We start from the raw sequence: 22,355 nt of genomic DNA, 5'->3' as shown, positions 1-22,355 counted from the left end.
AGTCATTGGTATGTATTCACTAACTCCATCCAGTTCACCACATTTATTAAAAAAACATGTTTTGTCAAGCCATTTTAAGGCTGTGTTTCCATGATTCAGAAGGTAGCTTGTTAGCACAAGAAATGTCAATTTTTGATGTCCTGCTGGATGTTATAATCACTGCTAGTACAAACAAATAATTTAATTTTTTTACCAGAAATTGTATTTGGTGCTTTAGTAGGGCAACAAGCGAGTGCTTACAACACAGTAGTTTGGAACTGATCTTAATACCACTGTAATTTGGCTTATATGACACTTTAATGCTTTAATAATGCTTTTAATTATAATATATTTAAATACATTTTTCTCCAGAACCTCTGGGACTGAACTCAGGTCCCACTGAACGATGCGACTACATAGAAAGTAGAGGTCTTTTCCTTCTGGATGCTATGTAAGCCCACGCTTCACTCGTAACTCGTTACTCTAAATCTGGTCCTCTGACATATTTTGCAACATCCTCATGGACTTCCCCTGGTGCTGTCCACTGGAGCATCCAAGCATCTAGAAAACATTCACTAATTTAGTTGCACAGTCCTGTGATGATGAGAGGGATTATCTCCAGTTTCTGCTTTCACTCTTTAGCAGTAAAGAGGTCAAGATGGAAAATACCTATCAAATTTACATACATGACTACATACCTTGAGATCTGTGTTTAAGGGCGGTTTTTGTTTTTTATTTTCACTAGTGTGAGAGAAGAACTTGCTATCTGAAGTACTTCACAGCCCTGTTGACACTGCTTTCATAACACAGCACCAGGGAGGGATTTCTATACCCCAGTCCAACGGGTGCAGACTGGCTTTCGTCTTCGTACCACTTGGCCTAACTTCTACTGGGATCCATGTGGTGTCTCTGTGGCCACAAGACCTGATTATTACTTTTGGTGGCTTTTCAGTTCAGAAGGACAAAAAGGATAAGATCTTGTATCATACATATAAGTTCTACGTGTATGCAAGCATGTGGAAATGTGTGAGAGATGGTACAGAGCTGGAAGACTGCACTAGGTAGCAGCAGCCAATTTCAGCATGGTACATACTCACATCACTTGTCTGGAAACTTCAGGCAAACTATGCTGCAGACAGATTTCTGAGAGGGAACTAGCTTGTTTGCTCCAAAGAGACCCAGGGACTGAACCAGCACAAATGCAGTGTGAAGAAGCAGGACCTGAGAGCAAAGCCAGGAGGGAGCCATGCGAATGCATCACACGATCAGAATGCAGCCCCCATGCGCTTTCTACTGCAGATACCTGTGTTCTGCTTCAGGTTTTCAGTCTGTAAACAGAAAACTCTCCAAACCCTGTGCACACAACCTTCCCACTCAAACTCTGTGCTATACTTCTTTCACAACAGTAAGTGCTTAGTGTCAGTGGTTTTATTAGCATCATAAAGGAATTTTGCAGCAGGTAGGCACCAGGTCTCTTGGGTAACAGTCACAAAGCAAAATCAGGATCTAGACATGCTTTCATCTACAACCCATATCTCATTCATTCCACTTTTTCCAACTTCTGCAACAAGTACAATATGAGCGTTAAATACTTATTTTTATTACACAATTCTGGTTCACTGTCAACACAAGATCCACCCTGTGCTCTGAAGAATAGGCTCCTCTGTACAAAATAGCATAAAATCAAATTACCTTCAATAGCACCAAACTGCCTATACACAGGACAGAGAAAGGAAGATTAATAGGACTGTTTAACCTTTTCTATCCTTGAAAAGTAGAACAGAAATTTGTATTGCTGTGGGGTGGGGCAAAAAAACCCACCACATACCTTTAAAACATCCAGATACTCATGTATTGTTTTTGTTTCTGGACATACTGGCTAACACTCATTCCAAATTTTATAGAAGGGGTTTTTATCAACATCTATGCTCTTCTACTCATATCACACAAATAAGAATGTATGAATTATATCAAAGTCCTGTGAGCAGAAACTTCACTCTCAGATGCATGTAATTAATCCCTGCAGCAATACAAAATCGTAATATTAAGAGAATTGTTTTACGAACTTTTAAAGAGATTAATACACTTCCATTTGTGCTTGTAACTGCTCTCACTGGTACAGAAGCTGGGGAAGGAACACTTACTTGCCTAGCTCCTGTTTAAGTACTTATTTTGTTTTACTGCCCTCCAAAATTTTCAAAGATTAACTTTCCTATCAACCATAAAAGCACCTTAATTCTAAACTCTCTGAAAGATTTTTTCACAAGCACTTTATCTTCTGTAATGATTAAGTGGGGGCTTATTTTATGCCCTTTTTTCCAAAACCACACTGCATGATATCAGTGATGTAAGCACAACAGGTCAGAGAGCTGAAGCATTTGAGACAGGATAAAGCAAGGTGTAGCTGTCACTTCCCCACAGAGTCCCATCTTTATTCAGACCCGCTATTCACCTACAACAGGTTAGACATGACAGGTATAAGGCAGGTATAGTGGTCTGCAAGGCAGATAAAGGCAAAAGGTCAGCTTTTGTTTGTTCTACTGATTTTTAGAAGAGGTACTTCAGCAGTGAACTGTTGGGAAAAAAACCCAGTATTTACATGTTCAATTCAAGTTAGTCGTCCCTCACAGCAACTTTATGATACATTCATAGATACCATTGCTAGCTGATACTAATTCCTAATTAGCATAAACAAATGAGGCAGTAAGGCAGGGAAGGAAGCATAATACTTCTGAAAAGAGAAGAAAAGCCAACAACTTACCTCATGAATAAGGGCTACCAACATCTGCTGGAAATTGCGTCCTCTGCTTGCCAGAAATCGATTAATAGGCTTGCCATCTTTGCCCATGTGGACTGGAAGGTCGTAACACAACAACATGCCAGCTTAAAGAGGGAGGGAAGGGGAAAATAAAGGTCAATACTTATGCTGCTAGTTCAGAAGTGTTCGATAGTGCATAAGTCTGTGGAGAACGCAAAGTTAACTTAATAATGCCAACAATTTAAAAGCATATGTAAGCATATGCAAGTTCCATAAGACATCATTGTTTCTTAACCTGGTTTGTCCTCAGGTTCATAGAAATCTTTGTGTCTAAGCACATATACTTATCTAACTTCAAGAAAGCGACAGCTTACCTGCAAGGCCTGGTGTCATGCCCGGTTGTTTATTCCTCTCATACATTTTCAGCAAGAAGTTTGGAACACCTGCCATGGTCTTCCCCCGGTCTGAGCGTGTGGTCCCTCCTCTCAAGGCAGAATGATACACACCACGGGGCATGTTGGTCATCTCCTGTTTCACAAGTGATGCTGTAAACTCTTCAAATGCTAGATTTGAATGAGACAGGAAAGTGAACATCAGAGCCTGATGACTAAGACCCCAAACACACCCTGGAAAACCCAAATTGATAACTGTGTTTTAGAGGTGATATGCTTACATAAACTAGTAATGGCATTTTCAGTTCAAAGCTCAAGGTCAAAGAATCAAGAACTCTTAGCAAGTCTCTCTGACCTCATACTTGCTGCCACTGCAACTTCAAGAGGCTCAAAATCATATCACATAGCCAGGTTGGGAAGAAAATCATCTTAACTATTCCCTGACCTGTTGGATTGCATTCTTTGACTGCTACATCACTAACACTGCACATGCAGACAGAAGGACAATGAGAAATAAAACAGGTGTTTACCACCTAGTGAAAAATAGTCTCTAAAACCAGGTTGTTCTTAAAGAGATTAAGAGAAGCACAACACAAAGAAGCTAAATGGAGAGAGAGCGTGTCTATGCAAACAGGGGACATAAAGAGAAGTATTGCCTTGATTTCTGTTACCACAGCAGTACAAATTGTTTCTGAAGTTCTGTGCTTTCAAGCCATGCATTTTATAGTCTAACCAGTTTTAAAATTATACAGAATTAATATAAAGTTATTGTTCATTTGTGAAGTCAATCTGAAAAAACGCCTTTACAGCCACAGGTGAAGAGAAAAGGCTTGTGTTTTTGTACCACATCTGTACATATATATGACTGCATACCATTTGTTACCACACCACAACTGAAAGCCAACATTGTACCAGCACCTTGCAAACCTGCTATGTTCAAAAGTCTATCAGTGCCTTCTATAACTGAGTTTTAAGGGGATTTATAACAACTGTTTCACACTAAGCTTGAAGCTGGCATACAAGTTCCCAAATCACATGCAATCCTGCTTCAAGTAAGAACTAGAGGACAGAAGAGACAAAGGGCATTCAATTCATCCTTTCTAGGTCCAAGGTATACCTATGGCAGCTTGGAATGAAATAGTTTTATATTGCAACTTCCTCATATTTCCTATTTTCAGCAATGCTCTTTCCCAGTTCAACTTTATAGTGGAGTAGCAGTCTAAATCTGACAGGTTTTTGGAGCACGACAGGAAGGGCACCTGTATCTGTTGATTATTTTTTTTCCCTTCCATTTGTAATACCAACATTGTCCAAACAAAACCCTCAGAATGCAGTTAGCAATTTTAACTAGTGATTCAGACAGAAGCTATAAATCTTTGTCCTCAGAAATACTCAACACTATATATGCTTCCAACAAAACTAAATTTATTGACGTGCAAACACTATCCAGCTACCTGCTCCAGACTTTTATAAGAGCTCTTTTGTTTAGGGTGGCTACAGCAATAGAGAGGAAATTCTCTGAATGAGGACAGCTCTTTCTTCGGTGGTAACCATCCGCATTGACAGATACACCCCAGCACAGGTAATATTCACAGCTGTCATGTTACTGCACTTGCTACTTATGCCAAAGGAGTTAATATTTACAAGCCATTCAAAAGCAATTATTCATTTAAGAGATACAACCCAACGATCTAGGCTGCCAGATATAACTCCAACAAGAAAATCTGGATAAATTTTATGAAACAACTAGATGTGCAGCAAATGTTAGAATACCATACTTTAAAGCTTGCAATCAGTCTGAAGCAAAAAGAGAGGTAACTAACATCACAGGAACTAAATACTCAGCATTCCTCCTGCCAACATATATCTCTGAATAATAACAATAATAAATAAATAGCTGTAGTCTGAAGTTTGTTTTGTTATATGTGATTATTTTTAATTTTTTGACTGCCAGATTTCAAACAGGTTTCAGACACCTAGAATGAAAAAATATTAAAATGAAAAATAATAAGGCTGTCATACCCCTTCCAATACCCTGTGGACAGTAATGCTTTGAAACAATATGGAAGCTGGAACAACAAATCAGTTTCAAAGGAGTTTTAGTGAAAAACGTCACATTCCCATGCTTCATATCACCCGACAGCTATGGCAAATTGGAGCCTTCCTACCCTCGAGCAGATCAACTCTCCCGCCTAACTTGGTGTCAGCTACAAACTTACTGAGGGTGCTCCCGAACCCCTAGTCCAGATCATTGATAAAGATATTAAACAGAATTGGCTCCAATACTGAGCCATGTGGAAAACCACTTGTGACTGTCTACTGACTGGATTTAACTCCAACTCAACTGTTCTGTATTCTGTGTTAAATAACAGTGTTAAAAGATGAAGACTCCTCTGGGGGAGAATCTATTCAGTGAATGTTTGGGTCAGAAAAGCTATTTGCATGTATGTTTTTATACCAGTCTCTTGCCACTGCATCTTTTTACCCCATCTGTTCTCTCTGCAGTCCATTTTGGCTTCCCATCTTCCTGGTAAATTGCTTATCTCAGCATCCAGCATCCATTATGCATTGATTTTTCTGCCCTGATACATCACTCTCTTTCATTGAAGTAGATTATGTCAGTGTTCCCCATAAAGCTTCTAGAACTTACTAATTAGCACATATAGACTCTTTCTCTAGGTGAGAGCACATACTCCGTACTCCAATGCATGGAGTATTTAACGAATAGATCTTTCTAGGAGCCTCCACTGGGGGAATATATTGCAAAATACTACTGCTCTCTTATGGCAATGTTTACAGGTGGGGGTGGAAGGCTGCACTTTAACCTGACACTGCATTATAAAAAAGTCACGTCTGCACAGTCACTGTGATTATAAAACTGCAGAGCAACCTCAAATACTGAATATATTATACCTCCTAAAACAGAAGCTGGTGTTAGAGACAACAGCTTGATATATGAAGAACCTGGAACAAAAAGATCCACCTCCTTCTCCTCCTCTTCATCTTCATTCATGTCTGCCTCCTCCAGTGGGTCAAATTCTGGTCGTGCCTAAAAGATTAAAAAAAAAAAGAAATGTCAGCACAAACATTCCAAATTCTCATTACCTTTCATGATTCCAAGTGTCAAAAATACCAATTAAATATTAAAAGCTCCCCATTTCATTAATTTCACTCCATTTCATTAATATGAAGCTGAAAGAATAAACATTTTTCTTCTACCCAAATGAAAGGCAAGACTGGTTAATAAAAATCAAATGGGTATGTAAATCCTTATCTGCAATAGTAAAACTAATCTTGACACTTACGGACTGAAGTAATACTACTAAACCTTCATTTTTACTCCGATTCTTCTTCAATCATAGAGTAAAACAATGTTTTGTACTGGGACTTTAATATACACAGAGTATTTGCATGTCCAAAGAAGAGCAACAAAGCTGGCGAAGGGTCTAGAGAACAAATCTTCTGAAGAGCAGCTGAGGGAACTGGGGCTGTTTAGCCTGGAGAAGAGGAGGTTGAGGGGTAACCTTATCACTCTCTACTGAGTTGAGTTACATGTTATTTTTCCATCCTCATTTCCAGAATTTGAAAAACTGCAACATATTTACAATGCTTCCAATGAAAACCTATTTACTCATTTTCTAATGAGTGTAAAGTGACAGCACCAGTAATACAGAGCTACATACCACTGTGCAAGTGATTTAGTACTGGGGCAGAGTTTAGAGATTTCCCTCATCCTAACTTTTGCTCTTCTACACAGAACACATTTTTAATTTGTACTGAACTCTTTTCACTGACTTACATAAAGTAGGTATGTTTTTTAATTTTAAAGTTGCTTATTCCAATCTTTTCATAATAGCCAGTTACCACACGCAAATGGAGCCAATCCTGTAATAACACAGGAAATAAAAACTTACAAGTGTTTACTGCGTCATAAAGTACCAATAGGCTAATGATTATTGCCTCGTCTCTTTGACAAGGTTAATGTAAAAACCAAAACATAGATGACTTTATATATTCATCTCCTTGCACCGTTTCACTTTGTAAGATTATTGAGTCAACTGATCAGACTGAAGTTTCAGAGTTTAACAGCCCTCTACATACTTAAAAAGCATTCCAATCAGCAGCTCATTTACTTTCTGGCTGCCTTTACCAACAAAAAAGCAAAATGTTATGCCGTAAAAGTTCAGAACAGAAACACAGGAAAAGTTTTCGGCTTAATTCCAAAACAAGCACCTACTTTTCAAACTGAATTTACTATTTCAGGAACAAAAGCACTCAGCATGAGTGGGACTGCAATCGATGAAGCAGTAATAACAACCACTGCTTAGTGTCAGGACTCAAGTGCAAGCATTAACAGAAGAGCATAAAATGCACATCAAGTGTCAAAAAAATAACATGCTGATTTAACTAATGAAAGAAGAAAAACTACCTTCTGACTACTTAGATCTCATTCAGCCTCCATTTGTGCCCTTCCCCTCCCATAAGTCTTAGTTATGCTAATCATATGTAGTATCATCCCATTTCACCAGCAGGAGTTCATATTCCTTCTATGAGGCTCTGATGGTTGTCTGATAGAGACGGCACAAGGTCTTGTTACCCTTCCAAGAGGGCAGAACCCATGGCACACGGAAGTGTCAGATGTCCTTACTATTTAACATACAATATTGCTACCTGTTCAGGAAGATGAAGAATTGTATGTTCTTCAGAGCCAAATGACGAGAGCGATTTGTAGGCTGAAATGGCTACAACAGCATCCTAGAAAATTAACAGGAAGAAAAAGAAAATCACAAGCACAGCATATGGTATTGCTACCTACTGGAAACTCAACATACAACGAGCCTATCCACTAAACACTGAATGCTGAAAAAGACTTTAAAATAACTATTTTTTCCCAAGGCACGCTCTCAGTTGCTTACTTGGTATATACAACGCCAACCAGCAAGACCAATTATCTAGGTTTGACAGCAAATGTTCTGATTGACACACTCCATTACTGCTGTGAGGGTGGTTTATGTAGAAATATCCAAGCTATATTTCAACTAAAATACTTTGGTTTCACCAGCCCCACAGTAACGGTGGTCCAACATTCCCACTGTGTTACAATACTCCACCAAATAATTTGGTTAGTTGTCACAGCCGCGGCTTTGCCAAGAACGCTCCATCATGTAAAGGCTGAAGTCTACCAGAGGAGTCAAACTAGTTGGTGTTACAATTCTCCATGGAAATGGCAGATGTTAGGACCACCAGTTACCATCTTTCATGTGCATTACATTGCTTCAAAAACAGTGTCAAATGGTCAACGACAAGAAGAAAACCCTATTAGAAAAAGAGATTGCTAACACTAATGACCTTGTCTTGACAGAAGGCTATAAAACTTAATATCCAGTTCCTGACACCAAGAATTAACATTTTCAGTTTTACCACCTACCTTATTTTGTGTGTTGTTCCAAAGAAAGCTGATAATTTGAGCTTTGAATTTCTACAAAAGCAAACAAAACAGGTATTCAGATTTTCTTCAACCAGCCAACCAGCTGAAATAGAAGCAGTTGCCCGAAACAAACTGCTGCCATATCAATATACACTCAGCTAGGAAAGTGGAAGGGGTACAGGTTTGAACTGTAGACACATTCACATGTCCTCATATTCTGGGAGAGGGAAACCTCTGATCAGCCTTCCACTAGAATTTCTCACCTATCTCCTAGGATACTTTAATGAAAGCTAAAATTGTGACACAGTATGGAAATGTGCATTAATATTAACCTGAATTAGGCAGTGGGTGCAACTCAGAGATATTAAAAGCAAGCAGGCACATTTAAAACTTATACACAAAAACATACTAAAAGAAAAGACTCACCTTAGTGCATGAGCACTTACCTCGTATTCATTTGTATTCACTGTTAACGAGGGAACCAGAGCAAACAATTCGTTCAGTGCTTTTAAAATGAGGGGTCTTGTATCACAACCCAGCTTTGGTGACAGAGCATTCCATGTAGAACGGATGCAAACAACCTGAGGGGAAAGTGGAAGGCACCATTACTAACAGCAATCCCAGCTCAACTTGAACAACATTTCTTTCAGCACTTGACTTCTTTCTTACTAATTGCGAACAGGAATTAATATAAGGTTCATAAAAAGAAAAAAAAAAACCAGGCACATTAAACTTTCACTTGAAATAACAGTCTCACAATATATTAATTGACGTAATGCAATAATACCGCACAACACTTCACTAGATAAAGCAGCTACCAGTAGGAATAAATAGGACATTGTAGCAATACACATAAAGCTATAGATGTACCTTCATATAACATTACTGCTCTACTTCACAGAATCACAGAATGGTCGGGGTTGGAAGGGACCTCTGTGGGTCATCTAGTCCAAACCCCCTGCCGAAGCAGGGTCACCTACAGTAGGCTGTAGAGGACCTTGTCCAGGTGGGTCTTGAATATCTCCAGAGAAGGAGACTCCACAACCTCCCTGGGCAGCCTGTTCCAGGGCTCCATCACCCTCAGAGGAAATAAGTCCTTCCTCATGTTCAGATGGAACTTCCTATGCTTCAGGTTGTGCCCGTTGTCCCTTGTCCTGTCGCTGGGCACCACTGAAAAGAGTTTGGCCCCATCCTCCTGACACCCACCCTTCAGATATTTATAAGCATTTATAAGGTCCCCTCACAGCCTTCTCTTCTTCAGGCTGAACAAGCCCAGCTCCCTCAGCCTTTCCTCGTAGGAGAGATGCTCCAGGCCCCTGACCATCCTCGTAGCCCTCTGCTGGACTCTCTCCAGTATCTCCTCATCTTTCTTGAACTGGGGAGCCCAGAACTGGATGCAGTACTCCAGATGGGGCCTCACTAGGGCAGAGTAGAGGGGAAGGTGAACCTCCCTCGACCTGCTGGCCACACTCCTCCTAATGCACCCCAGGATCCTATTAGCTTTCTTGGCAGCCAGGGCACACTGCTGGCTCATGGTCAACCTGTCGTCCACCAGGACACCCAGGTCCCTGTCCACAGAGCTGCACTCTAGCAGGTCCGCCCCAAGCCTGTACTTGTGCATGGGGTTGTTCCTCCCCAGGTACAGGACCCTGCATTTGCCTTCGTTGAATTTCATCAGGTTCCTCTCTGCCCAACTTTCCAGCCTGTCCAGGTCACGCTGAATGGCAGCACAGCCTTCTGGTGTATCCACCACTCCTCCCAGTTTGGTGTCATCAGCAAACTTGCTGAGGGTACATTCTAACTCTTCATCCAGGTCGTTGATGAAGAAGTTAAACAAGACTGGGCCCAGTACTGACCCCTGGGGGACACCACTAGTTACCAGCCTCCAACTAGACTCAGTGCCGCTGATGACAACCCTCTGAGTTCTGCCATTCAGCCAGTTCTCTATCCACTTCACCGACCACTCATCCAGCCCACACTTCCTCAGCTTCCCTAGGAGAATGTTATGGGAGACTGTGTCGAAAGCCTTGCTGAAGTCGAGGTAGACACCATCCACTGCTCTCCTCCCATCTACCCAGCCAGTCATGCCATCGTAGAAAGCTATCAGATTGGTCAGGCATGATTTCCCCTTGGTGAATCCATGCTGACTACTCCTCATAACCTTCTTTTCCTCCACTTGCTTGATGATGGCCTCCAGGATAAGCTGCTCCATCACCTTTCCTGGGACAGAGGTGAGGCTCACTGGCCTGTAGTTCCCTGGGTCCTCCTTCTTGCCCTTTCTGATGATTGGAGTGACACTGGCTTTTCTCCAGTCCTCGGGCACCTCTCCTGTCCTCCAGGACCTTTCAAAGATGATGGAGAGTGGCTCAACAATGACATCCGTCAGCTCCCTCAGCACTCGTGGGTGCATTCCATCGGGGCCCATGGATTTGTGGACGTCCAGATTGCTTAAGTGATCTCTCACAAAATCCTCCTCGATCAAAGGCTTCTTCTCTTACCTCCAGGGCCTGGGATTCCTGAAGGCCTGCCTTGGCACTGAAGACTGAAGAAAGAAGGCATTCAGTAGCTCTGCCTTCTCCGCATCCTCCGTCACCAGGACACCCGCCTCATTCAGCAGCGGCCCCACATTGTCCCTAGCCTTCCTTTTGCTGCTGATGTAGTTGAAGAAGCCTTTCTTGTTGCTTTTGACATCCCTTGCCAGCTTCAATTCCAGGTGGGCCTTGGCCTTCCTCGTCGCATCCCTGCATGCTCTGACCGCATTCCTGTACTCTTCCCAAGTGACCTGTCCGTCTTTCCACATTCCATGGACCTTTCTCTTCCACCTGAGCTCCGCCAGAAGCTCCTTGTTCAACCATGCTGGTCTCCTGCTGCCTCATCTAGATTTCTTTCTCAGGGGGATGCACCGCTCCTGAGCATGGAGGAAGTGAAATTTAAACAGCGACCAGCACTCATGGACCCCCCTGCCTTCAAGAGCCCTGGCCCACGGGATTCCTTGCAGTAGCTCCTTGAAGAGGCCAAAGTTAGCCCTCCTGAAGTCCAAGGTTTTGATCATACTTATCACCCTGCTTCCTCCACGCAGGATCCTGAACTCCACCATTTCATAGTCACACATGCTCAAATTAGCTTAAAAGCAAGCTGTCTTTGGGAGTTTAACTGGATGAAAGCAGAGGAAGCTACGGAGGAAGCTATGTTCCCTGGGAGCCCTCCAAATCAAAATGCACTTAATCTTTAAACACAAACAAACCCAACCAAATGTGTGGAACAGAAGAATAATGTAAAACTTCAGGAATCCAGAAATCGTTGGGACAATGTCAAACTAAAATAAACACTAATATCATGGCTCCACTAGCCCTGTACTAAGCAGGTCAGTTCTAACAACTTACAGTGAGACAAATCACTTCAATGAATGAGAAACATAAAAAAAACAATTCCACAGATGACAGTAACATCATGCTTCCAACTGTTAACTTACAAAAACCGTGAACCGTTTGAAAACCACAGAATTTATTTTTATTCTGTTAATAATGAATGAGTCGTCATTTGCTTTCCAAGTCCTCAGAACATTGTTAACTTTAGCCTTTTAAATCTGCCTCTGCCGTTATACTAGAAGCCAGAAAGTTATTGTGCATTAAAGAGAAGCTGAAATCTATTTAGATAGACTTCTACAATCCCAGCCATTAGGTCCCAAAGAGAGAAGTGGGGGGTGGGTGGGTGGGCAGCAACTGTAACAAAATATTAGCAATGGCAGGTAAACGCAGGAGTATCTGGGGGCTTCCATGCCACAAAGAATCCAGTATAAACAGCAAAAAACATGCTTTTTCTATTTTTTTTTTCAACTCAGAAGGCAAATATATGTTTACAGGACAAACATATCCCCAAAAGCAAAGTAACTTGTCATTACAAATAATAAAATTAAACACTTAGAGCACCGTTGCAGGGTATGGGTCTAAGGTTGGTATTCTTGCACAGACTAGAAATCATTGGGGAAAAAACAACAACAAAAAAAATTAAATCCTCCAACAAAAAGGTAACACTCTGCACAGAAAGATGTCTAACTTGCTCTTTAATACCTATTGAAAGTAATCAAGTTTCAGAATTTAATAGTACTAGATACATGTACCCCAGGGGTTAGTTAGCAAAAAGACTATCAGAAGAGAATTCTCATGCAGATCCAACATACACTGGGAAGCATTACAGCACGGTAAAAAGCGTTAGTCAGCCAGCTCAACAGATCTGAATTTTTTTTTTTTTATTATATACATCAGTAGCAAGAATCCATATACAATTTTGACAGTTGTAAGGGGAAAAAAAAAAGGAGGTATAAAAAATTTTCTACAGCTTGTTTCTCATAATTGAATGGTTTCATTAGCAGCAGACAACAACCCCTCTCCCCACTCATATTCAGTGTTTGATAAGCAACAGCAAATCTCCTGGCTTTTTTTCCCTGGCCAGCTATGACTTCTAGGGCTCACAGCCATTACACTGAATAAAAACAAGAACTAAGTGCATTATAAAACATATTTACAGCAATCTCAGTATTACAGTGCTGCTTCACAGAAAACATGAAAATATTCGCTCTATTTATCAAGTCAGTAGCTAGTTCACTCTCATGGCAAGCTGTCTAGAATAACACTCTGGAGACATGCTTCACTTTTCAAACCTTATTTCAAAATGGCGCTGCACTTCTAGCATGGCTTTAAACACATGAACAGTCCCACTGAATACAAGATCATGTTTTGTACTTAAGCTCATGATTATTCTTAAGCCCTTTACCAAACTATCCTTAATTCCAAGTCACGAGTCTCTGAAATTGTTAAGCAACTTGTCATCATAGTAGTGAGATATTGTGCCTGGAAACTCGGTTTCACAGATAATCAGCAGACAATTTTGCAGCATAGAGAGAAAAGAGTAATCTTTTGGGTCATATGAAATGATGAGCAAGCAGACACTAGGGTCTTCTTTTGTAGAAGCTTTGGAAGGAAGTGAAGGCTTTGATTTCTCCTAGCTGAAAAAGGAGTATTTAGGACAGCTGTACAGCTTAATTGTTACAAAGGCATTTTGATTTCTTCAGACAGAAGGTCCTCCTGAATTAACCGGATTACTGCTGTGCAGCAGAATCAGAGCTGAAACACGAGCTTTTATTTTTCACTTTTTCCTAGTGCTGCAAGTCAGCACAGCACAGCATGAATATTTTAAGTACAGAGGGATTTTCTGAAAGCTGCAAGCAATAACATACAAATTAAAAAACTGGCACTGTTCCGCTTGACCCAGAAGTTCCTGATAAGCTTAATTTCCAAGAAAACATGATTCAAGCTTCAGATGACAACAAAACCTGCTTTATTCAGAGTACTCACACAAAAAAGTCTCCTCATAAATGTCAATATTTCCACTTAGGGATGCTAAAAAAGTCCTTCCTGTCAACTGCTTATGTTCACCACAGTATTTTATGAAGAATAACAGTAACGTACAGGAAAATTTCAAGCTGAGCTGTGGCCTACTCTATAGGTGGTTCTTCACCTCTGAAAGTGATTTGAATAATTTTATACATACTGGAAATTCTTCAGACTGTTCCCCACACCAGTCCAGAACCTTTTAGAAATCTATGATGACTTAAGACAGTCAAAGCAAATGGCCTTTCTCACCTTCCCACCTAATGAAAAGTGTTCAAGAATGAAGCATCACTCTGGTCCTTTTGGAAAGGGAAGGGAATCCCATGAAACAGTTCTTCAACTTCAAATCCATTCACAGATAACACCTCTATTCCCATGATACTCACTTAGTTTCTCCTTCAGTAGAAGGGAACAATTTACACTGCAAAATCAGCTCAAACTACCAGTTTAACTGATCTACCCATTTGATAGTCAAATAAGCATTTTCACATTCCTCCGTGTACTCTTAGATGAGAGTTTATCTCGAAAATTCAGTTATTTCACTATTCGCTTATTGATTCCTCTTTGCCATAAGACCTAACGTAACAGGCAACTAATAAACTGATGATGCAAAAGATCTGTTCATCATGCAAGCCGTCTTTTTTGCATGCTCATGTGTTTGTATCCAGCTTCTAGAGCTCAGATTGAACCCAAAGATCTCCAGTGAAAAGACCAGCTTTTGTTCTGCAGGTAGGGCACAGTGATTTTAAAAGCTGATTTCACCAGCTGCTGCAGTGATTCCCAGCTGAGCAAAATAGGGATACTGCATGTGCTTGTTCCTTCTAGTGTAAGGCTTATCAGTATCTTTTTTTTTGCGTGTTTCACTTTTTAACCATTCATCTGTGCTCTTTATTAGGTATATCAAAGTAACATCAACATTTACCTGTAGGACTAATGCATATTTGAGATGAAAAAGGAGCCTTCTATGTATCAATGAGCCTGTGTTTCAAACTGTCCCTATACTCAGAAAGACATTGTTATATCAAGTCACACTCAGAACATTTGGACTTCGGTGTTTAGAATGTTTCTAAGGGTTAGAAATGATGGCGCTGCCATCAGTAACGTCTTCTGTATTCATCCTACCTACTATAAAGCTGAAAGACTACTAGGCTGTAACTACTATCTAGCTGTTCACCACAACTTAATCAACTTTGTATAGTGAAGAAAATAATGACTACACGTTTACACTATTACTCTAACTACAGCACAGCGGTGAGACATAATTGGTCCTACCTAGCCCTTCCTGGATAAAAATAAGCCTCACCTGTCTGATTCTCACCTTTAAAGATCTGCATGATGGCTCAGTGAGCAGTCAGTAAAACATTCTGCATTTCTAGGCACTGAAAAGAGTCTGTAAGATGCTCAGCCAGTGGTACAGTTCTAGCTGAAGAATTATAAGAAAGTCACAAAAGTAGTAGACATCCACAGGAAGCTTGACTAGACAGTATTACTGGTACTAAAACTTCTGTTGCTACCATTTGTCTTTCATATTTCAGGCTCCACTGCAATAAAAACAGTGAACAAAAGGAAGAGCCACAAAGCAACAAACCCCCAAAACTCACAAAACACCACCTCACCTCCCCTCAACCACAACAAGATGACAAACGAAGAAAAATATCAAACCTGTAACACTACAATTTTAGAACCAAAGCCTAGAAAAAAAAGAAAACACAGCTATGGTAGAGCAAGGTATGAGTAATATACTCAGCCTTTTAAAGGTGAAAACACACCAGAACAGCAAATCAAAACTCTTCTTTAAATAATCTGAGCAAATGCCATGAAAATTTTTTCCAGATCTATGAAATTAAAGCAAAACAACAAAAGACTCAGTCAAAGAAAAATACAAATCCATCTATGTAATGAAATCAAATGAAGGGATGTTTATGAACACATTCCATAAAGGCATTAAGAAAGATAGACTTAGTGTTACTGTGCACTGAAAAAACCAGCATGCTTAGTACCACCGAATTCAGGTAATCACTGAATTAAACAGTCACTTCAGTGACTGCAAAACACACTTTAGAGTGCAGTTCAAAAAACTGAAGATGCCTTTTGAGTGGAATCCATTTCATGAATAGCAAACCCACTAGTAGATTGCTATGGGAACGAACACTAATGGCTAAAAACACCTAAAATTATAACATTCCAAGTGAAAATGATGCCTCCTTTTCCCATCTTTCAAAATACACTGTTTGCAAGAAGAAAATACCTCTTCCAGTATTCAGAAAGACAGATGTATCTATTAGCACTCCAAGTTCTTACTTAACTATCTAGGAATTTTAACTTTGTAATGAGCTAGTTGTCTGGAAACAGAAAATACATCTTTAATTAATATGCAGAGAAACAAATATAGTTCTGTATTCATGGCGTCTCATTTGATATTGCCATTTAGGAAGACTACAAAATGATTAGCTAGCCAAGAACGTTTCACTTAATTCTTTACTATAGTATCATACACTTTCTCCAATTTCAGCTAACAAGCAAGAAAAAGGCCAGAAACAGTAGGCAGCAATCTAACAGAAGTTTCAGATTTAGCAGATATCCATGCTACGCAATGGCAAATTACAGTCTGTGGTAATTGTTTGGAACTACTAGATGTATTAGCATTTTCAGTGTTAAGCCCCATGGCAGATGAAGCTAAGTGAATTGCTATTGGACCACCTATATTTTGTATGCTAAAAACCATTGGCTCTCCATTAAGTCACACGTAAACAATAACAGTATTACAACAATCATATGGTATCTTACACAGTATTCCACCGAGGATTGTTTTCCACACATACTCATGTAAGCATCATATGCAGTAAGTGCAGAATTACTGCCATACAGAATCTAGCACTTAGCATACTGTAAAAAATAAACGCTATTTCAGCAGCTTGGTCAACATCGAAATACTCTGACTATAAAAATCAATTGTAACAATTTTTTTCCTTTGACAAACAGAAAGGATTTACTTTCTTTACCATATGTATAAAACGTTCATACTCATGGCAGAGATTATATTAACATACCACTGATTTGAAATCTATTGACATATGCCTATCTTAAGAAGTGGAAGTCCAGCAGAAATTACATTTTTCTACCGGCATTCACACAGTGCAAAAATAAGCACCAGCCTCTACCAAACTCTTTATTCAATGAAATCACAAAAATGCAAAGACATTATCATAGTTTGAGTAATAATATTTTCAGTTCAGTGGTGTTCAACTAGATAATCACAATTCAGAGCCACTGAGTAAGGTTCCTTCGGCATTTCTGACAAAATTGTAACTCTCCTACTGTATGATGGTTTTGACCTTTCAAGAGCACCTTTAATTTGATGGAAATCCAGAAAGTGATTGACAACACCAAAAATGTTTCTGCTTTTGCAAAGAACACCTGCAACAGAGCTCTCAGTCTAAAGCAGATGGTCCTACAAGATGACATTCTGATACCTGCCAACTCAAACATGAAAACTTCGTTCAATAATCCAACATCCAAATGTTGGATCTAAAAAAGTCACAACCAAATTCTGGTTCTTTGCAGTTAAGGTGGGAATGTCTGAAAAAATCGCACTGTTGCATTCAGACATCATCGAATACTAGCATTTCGGAAACTGCAGGTGTTTAACAAGGCAAAAAGGAAAGTTTTCTAAAAATCAAAAAAACAACTTCGAAATAGTGCAGATATATGTTTGTGTGTCATTTCTCATTGGACGTCTTTAAAACACACACACATCCTTCAAATGTTTATATTCTCTTCTGCCACAATATAATGCACGTTTACTTCGTGTGATTCCCAAACGAAAAAACCACATTGCCCTTGCATGTTCAGTTAATAGCACAGGAGCTTGCCGGAAGTTACTTTTTTCTCATTTTAAAGACTGCTGCTATCAGGAGAGGAAGAAATATTTGTTGTTGTTGTTACAAAAGGACAACAGAATCAATATGTGCTCATTCAGGTTGCTAAACTCTACTTTAATTCTAAATCAGGACAGAAATTCAAAAATTCAAAAAATGCAGCCAAGAACAGATGTGGAAGGAGAGACTTGTTAAGAGGGGCATGTGTATGTGTTTTTTGTCTTCGCTAAAGAAGTGGTGCTGCTTGGAATATACCAGAACCTAAAAACTTTTGCTGCATTCTGAGAATCAGGAGAATTCACAGTATGTCTCACCTGTCCAAACACCACTGACAACTAAATACTTGGTTTTGAAGTAGATCTCACAGAATCATAGAATCATAGAATGCTTTGGGTTGGAAAGGACCTTTAGAGGCCATCTAGCCCAACCCCCCTGCAGTGAGCAGGGACATCTTCCACTAGACCAGGTCGCTCAGAGTGCCATCCAACCTGGCCTTGAATGTTTCCAGGGATGGGGCCTCCACCACCTCTCTGGGCAACCTATGCCAGTGTTTTACCACCCTCATGGTAAAGAATTTCTTCCTTATATCCAGTCTAAATCTACCCTCCCTTAGTTTAAAATTATTACCCCTTGTTCTATTGCAACAAGCCCTGCTGAAAATATTTTCTCTGTCTTTCCTATAGGCCCCCTTCACGTATTGGAAGGCTGCTATAAGGTCTCCCTGCAGCCTTCTCTTCTCCAGGCTGAACAGCCCCAACTTTCTCAGCTTGTCCTCATAGGAGAGGTGCTCCAGATGCTCCTCTGAGCATCTTTGTGGCCCTCCTCTGGACTCACTCCAACACATCCATGTCCTTCTTGCGCTGGGGGCCCCAGAGCTGGACGCAGGACTCCAGGTGGGGTCTCACCAGAGCAGAGCAGAGGGGCAGAATCCCCTCCCTCAACCTGCTGGCCACACTGCTTTTGATGCAGCCCATGATATGGTTGGCCTTCTGGGCTGTGAGCGCACATTATCAGGTCATGTTGAGCTGCTTTTCAATGAGCAGCCCCAAGTCCTTCTTGGCACGGCTGCTCTCAATCCCTTCATCTCCTAGCCTGTATTGATACCAGTGGTTGCCCTGACCCAGGTGCTGCACCTTGCATTTGGCCCTGTTGAACCTCATGAGGTTCATAAAGGCCCACTTCTCAAGCTTGTCCAGGTCCCTCTGGATGGCATACCGATCTTCTGGTGTGTCAACTGCAACACTTATATGACTTCAGACTGTGTAATAACCCAGATAAACTAGGTGAATTGATGTAAACAAGGAGCATGATTTAACCTGGCTAAAGACCATCTAGTACACAATAAATACAGAAGCTAGAGGATATTAAAACCATCACTGAGCATAGCTGTGCATTCTGGCCTGTTATTAATGGACTTCATCCTCAGTTGCTGTAACACTAAATTTTGTTTAAGAAATATTTTTAAACTCTTAAAAGGTTAAGACTGTAGAATTCTTTTGGCTCCTTTCAGAAGGAATTTTCTAGATTTATAATACTAGTTCTACAGAAAACCTCCTACCAAATGAAGTACTGTGAACAAACCAATGGAGCAGGCAGATAGGAACAGTGGGGAAGATAGGAGAGCAGTACTTTACACATATGTTTTTTAAAAGTAAATAAACAAAAAGGTTATAAAAGCAGTAATAAACATGACATAATGTCTTTCTGGAGGACTAGGTGACTGTGATAAACAACTTGTGATGAAATTTCACTGCTAGTCATGAATCCCCAAGGAAAAGCCCTGTGATTCCAGAGTCACTGCTCAGCTGGACAAAGCTGTCCTCTGAAAATAAAATACACTCTAGGAGAGGACCAAGATAAGACAGCTTTACTTCATGACACTGATATGCCAAATACTGCAGAAAAAGAATCAGTGCTGATCAGAAAATGTATGCTTACAGATCTACACACACTAGTGTCATACTCCAAAGTTCCTTTTTTTAAGTCTGTTTTCACCTCCATGTTGTTTGGGTATTTTGTTTTCATTCTGGATTTGTTCAAATTGACATATCATTGTCATCCTGAGACACTAAAACCATGTAACTTGCAAGTTCTCGGTGCTGCTGGTACAGTGCATTTTCTTTAACATTTGTGTTTTCTTGTTATTTTTATAATTTATTTTAAAATAGCAGGCTTACTGCTGGACAAAGCACTGACTGGGAACATATTTGCTAGAGGGGAAGAACTAAAAACTAAGTTTTATTGATGCCAAGGAGAGAAAAAGCACTCTTGCTTCATGTGACTTACTCCCCTAAGGGGGTGGGAAACCATGGGAAAAATTACAGACCAACAACATCTACATCAAATTTCACTTCTGATCTGGGGAGAACAAGTCAGAGAAGCACATCATTTCAACCAGTATTTCCTCTGAGATGAATATCCATTCATACCAAACCTCAGCAAGGTTGGTGCACCAGTCTATGACAGAATCCTTGACTGAGAGAATAACATAGGTTGGAAGGGACCTCCGGAGGTCACCTAGCCCAGCCTAGTCCACAAAGAACGGGCAACCGGATTAGGCTATGCAGGGACTATTTCATTTGCTTTGTAAGTTGTAAAATAACAGGTGCAAAAATTGCTTGTAACATATCTTAGCTTTTTATGATTGTGTGGGTTCACCCTTTGATACCTGCAGGTATCACAACCTCTTCCCATGAAAGGAAGTTACAAGATTCCCCTCTTCTTGGGTGGATCATGGACCGCAACACTTGCAGAACAACAGCTCTCAAGCCTTTTGATTGTGGTTGACATAGCTGATCACTCCCTGTCATCACAGTGCTGCGGCCATCATCTTACTGATATGTTTTCTGTCCTAAAAGAACGCATAAAACGAGAAAATGGTTTTTCTTCTTGATTTCTTGAAGTCAAGACATATTTATACTGCTCAAAACTTCTGGCACTCTGAAAAAATGACTTCAGGAGAACTGGGGTCTTCAAATAACCTACAAAACACAGCTGGGAATCAGTCTCATTTAACAGATTTCTAAACAACTCCATCACCTCTTAGCAACCTTAACATCTCTTGCTAGAGTATGCACACCAGAGAAAAGGGTATCCCAGTAAAACTCCAATTCTTACTAAAAATCCAGTAGGTTAGGCAGAAATACAAAATGGATTCCTCGATCTGTCATTGTCCCAAAATGACCCTCAGGTAGCTACTCTTGATTTGTCTTCCTTTGTAGCTTTTGGTAAAACCTTAAAACCAAACGACTACATCCAGACAGTAAACAAGACAGTAACCAAGTCAACACATGGTATTCATTATTTAACGCAGAGCTGCTCAACATCGTTCATGACCGTTGCCTGAAATTCAGAATTTCCTCTAAACTACAATTAGGATAAAACCTATCAGAATCTTTCCAGGACACATAATTGCAGCAAAACCCATCAGACACATCCTCTACTGTACAGGCTTACTCTTAACAGCCAGCTGCAGAAATATGTGTAACTTGCAAAAAGTAAAGGGCGTACCATTGCTTTGCCTAAGTGCTACACACTGTGACTGACCAGTAAACCCCTACAATGCAAGAAGGCTCAGACGGGCAACGGTGATGTGCCCATGAAGCTCACAGAATAATGCAGGGTGGGACTGATCACAGCTGTTGCAAAAAACTGACTCAACACAAAGATGACCGTTTTAGATACACAGCTATAAACAATTCAGTGGATTAACTGATGGTGTAATGTTTCTCCTCAGTTCATTAAGACAGTGTGAACATTTCTCTGAGTCAGACAAGCATACGGGGGAGTGAATACATGGCTCAGCGAACAAAGAATTCTGAAGAGAGTCAATGGGCTTGAGTTGACTTCGACCCACATATTCCTTCCTGACAATCAGGGATGCTCAGCATCATGGCAGTGACCAGTAATCGGAACCACATTGGTATCGTGATTGCACTGTATACAGCAATTGCTATGTTTTGCTAAGTGTAACTTAGATTTGTACTGTGATTTCAGTACATTTTGTATGACTCTGCTGAACCAGAAATCATGTGTAACAATTATCTTCAAAAATGTAAATGTGATATTACATATTACGTGCCCCACACACGGAATACCTAAAATAACCTGGTCAGAGTGTATCGGACTCTGACATCCACTGTGAAAAAGAAAAATGACCCTTGCTGCCCTCTGACATTGGTGGACAAATATGATCTGGGAATAAACTGGTGTAAATAAAATCATCTCTTCAAAACACATTCTGCCCAATACTCCAAAAAAAGGCTGACTTGACAAAATGATGGTGCCAGCAAGCCAGAAGCACTACTATTAATCCTGAGGATTAACAGCCATTTCCACAGTAAAAAGTTTGACCATGATTGTTCTATAAGCACGATTGTTCTGTCTACTGAGTATGCTGGCATTCAAATTCAAAATGCTTACACTGAAATTTCAGCTACAAAAGGGGAATTCTTTTTGTGGACTACACAAGCAGTTTTCCAGGTTCTGCCAACAGATTGTAAGTACTTGGAGCACAAGTTTCCTTATTTA

The 22,355-nt window shown here is 40.3% G+C and overlaps 1 protein-coding gene across 10 annotated transcripts in view; it reads right to left on the bottom strand.

The window, feature by feature from the left end:
• FOCAD (focadhesin) overlaps nucleotides 1-22,355 on the bottom strand; it is a 133,462-nt gene that overhangs the window by 46,070 nt on the left and 65,037 nt on the right. For all 10 annotated transcript variants that reach the window (XM_075447116.1, XM_075447113.1, XM_075447114.1 and 7 more), the window contains 6 exons: nucleotides 9,004-9,138; nucleotides 8,558-8,608; nucleotides 7,801-7,884; nucleotides 6,043-6,178; nucleotides 3,112-3,300; nucleotides 2,741-2,862 (listed from right to left, as the gene is read on the bottom strand). In XM_075447116.1, the coding sequence (XP_075303231.1) occupies nucleotides 2,741-2,862; nucleotides 3,112-3,300; nucleotides 6,043-6,178; nucleotides 7,801-7,884; nucleotides 8,558-8,608; nucleotides 9,004-9,138 (717 nt within the window). The remainder of the gene's footprint in view (nucleotides 1-2,740; nucleotides 2,863-3,111; nucleotides 3,301-6,042; nucleotides 6,179-7,800; nucleotides 7,885-8,557; nucleotides 8,609-9,003; nucleotides 9,139-22,355) is intronic.

The sequence above is a fragment of the Opisthocomus hoazin genome, chromosome Z (genome assembly GCF_030867145.1).
Source record: "Opisthocomus hoazin isolate bOpiHoa1 chromosome Z, bOpiHoa1.hap1, whole genome shotgun sequence".
Classification (NCBI taxonomy): domain Eukaryota; kingdom Metazoa; phylum Chordata; class Aves; order Opisthocomiformes; family Opisthocomidae; genus Opisthocomus; species Opisthocomus hoazin.
The sequence above is the reverse complement of the archived record's forward strand: the minus strand, read 5'-3'. Positions and strand labels throughout refer to the sequence as shown.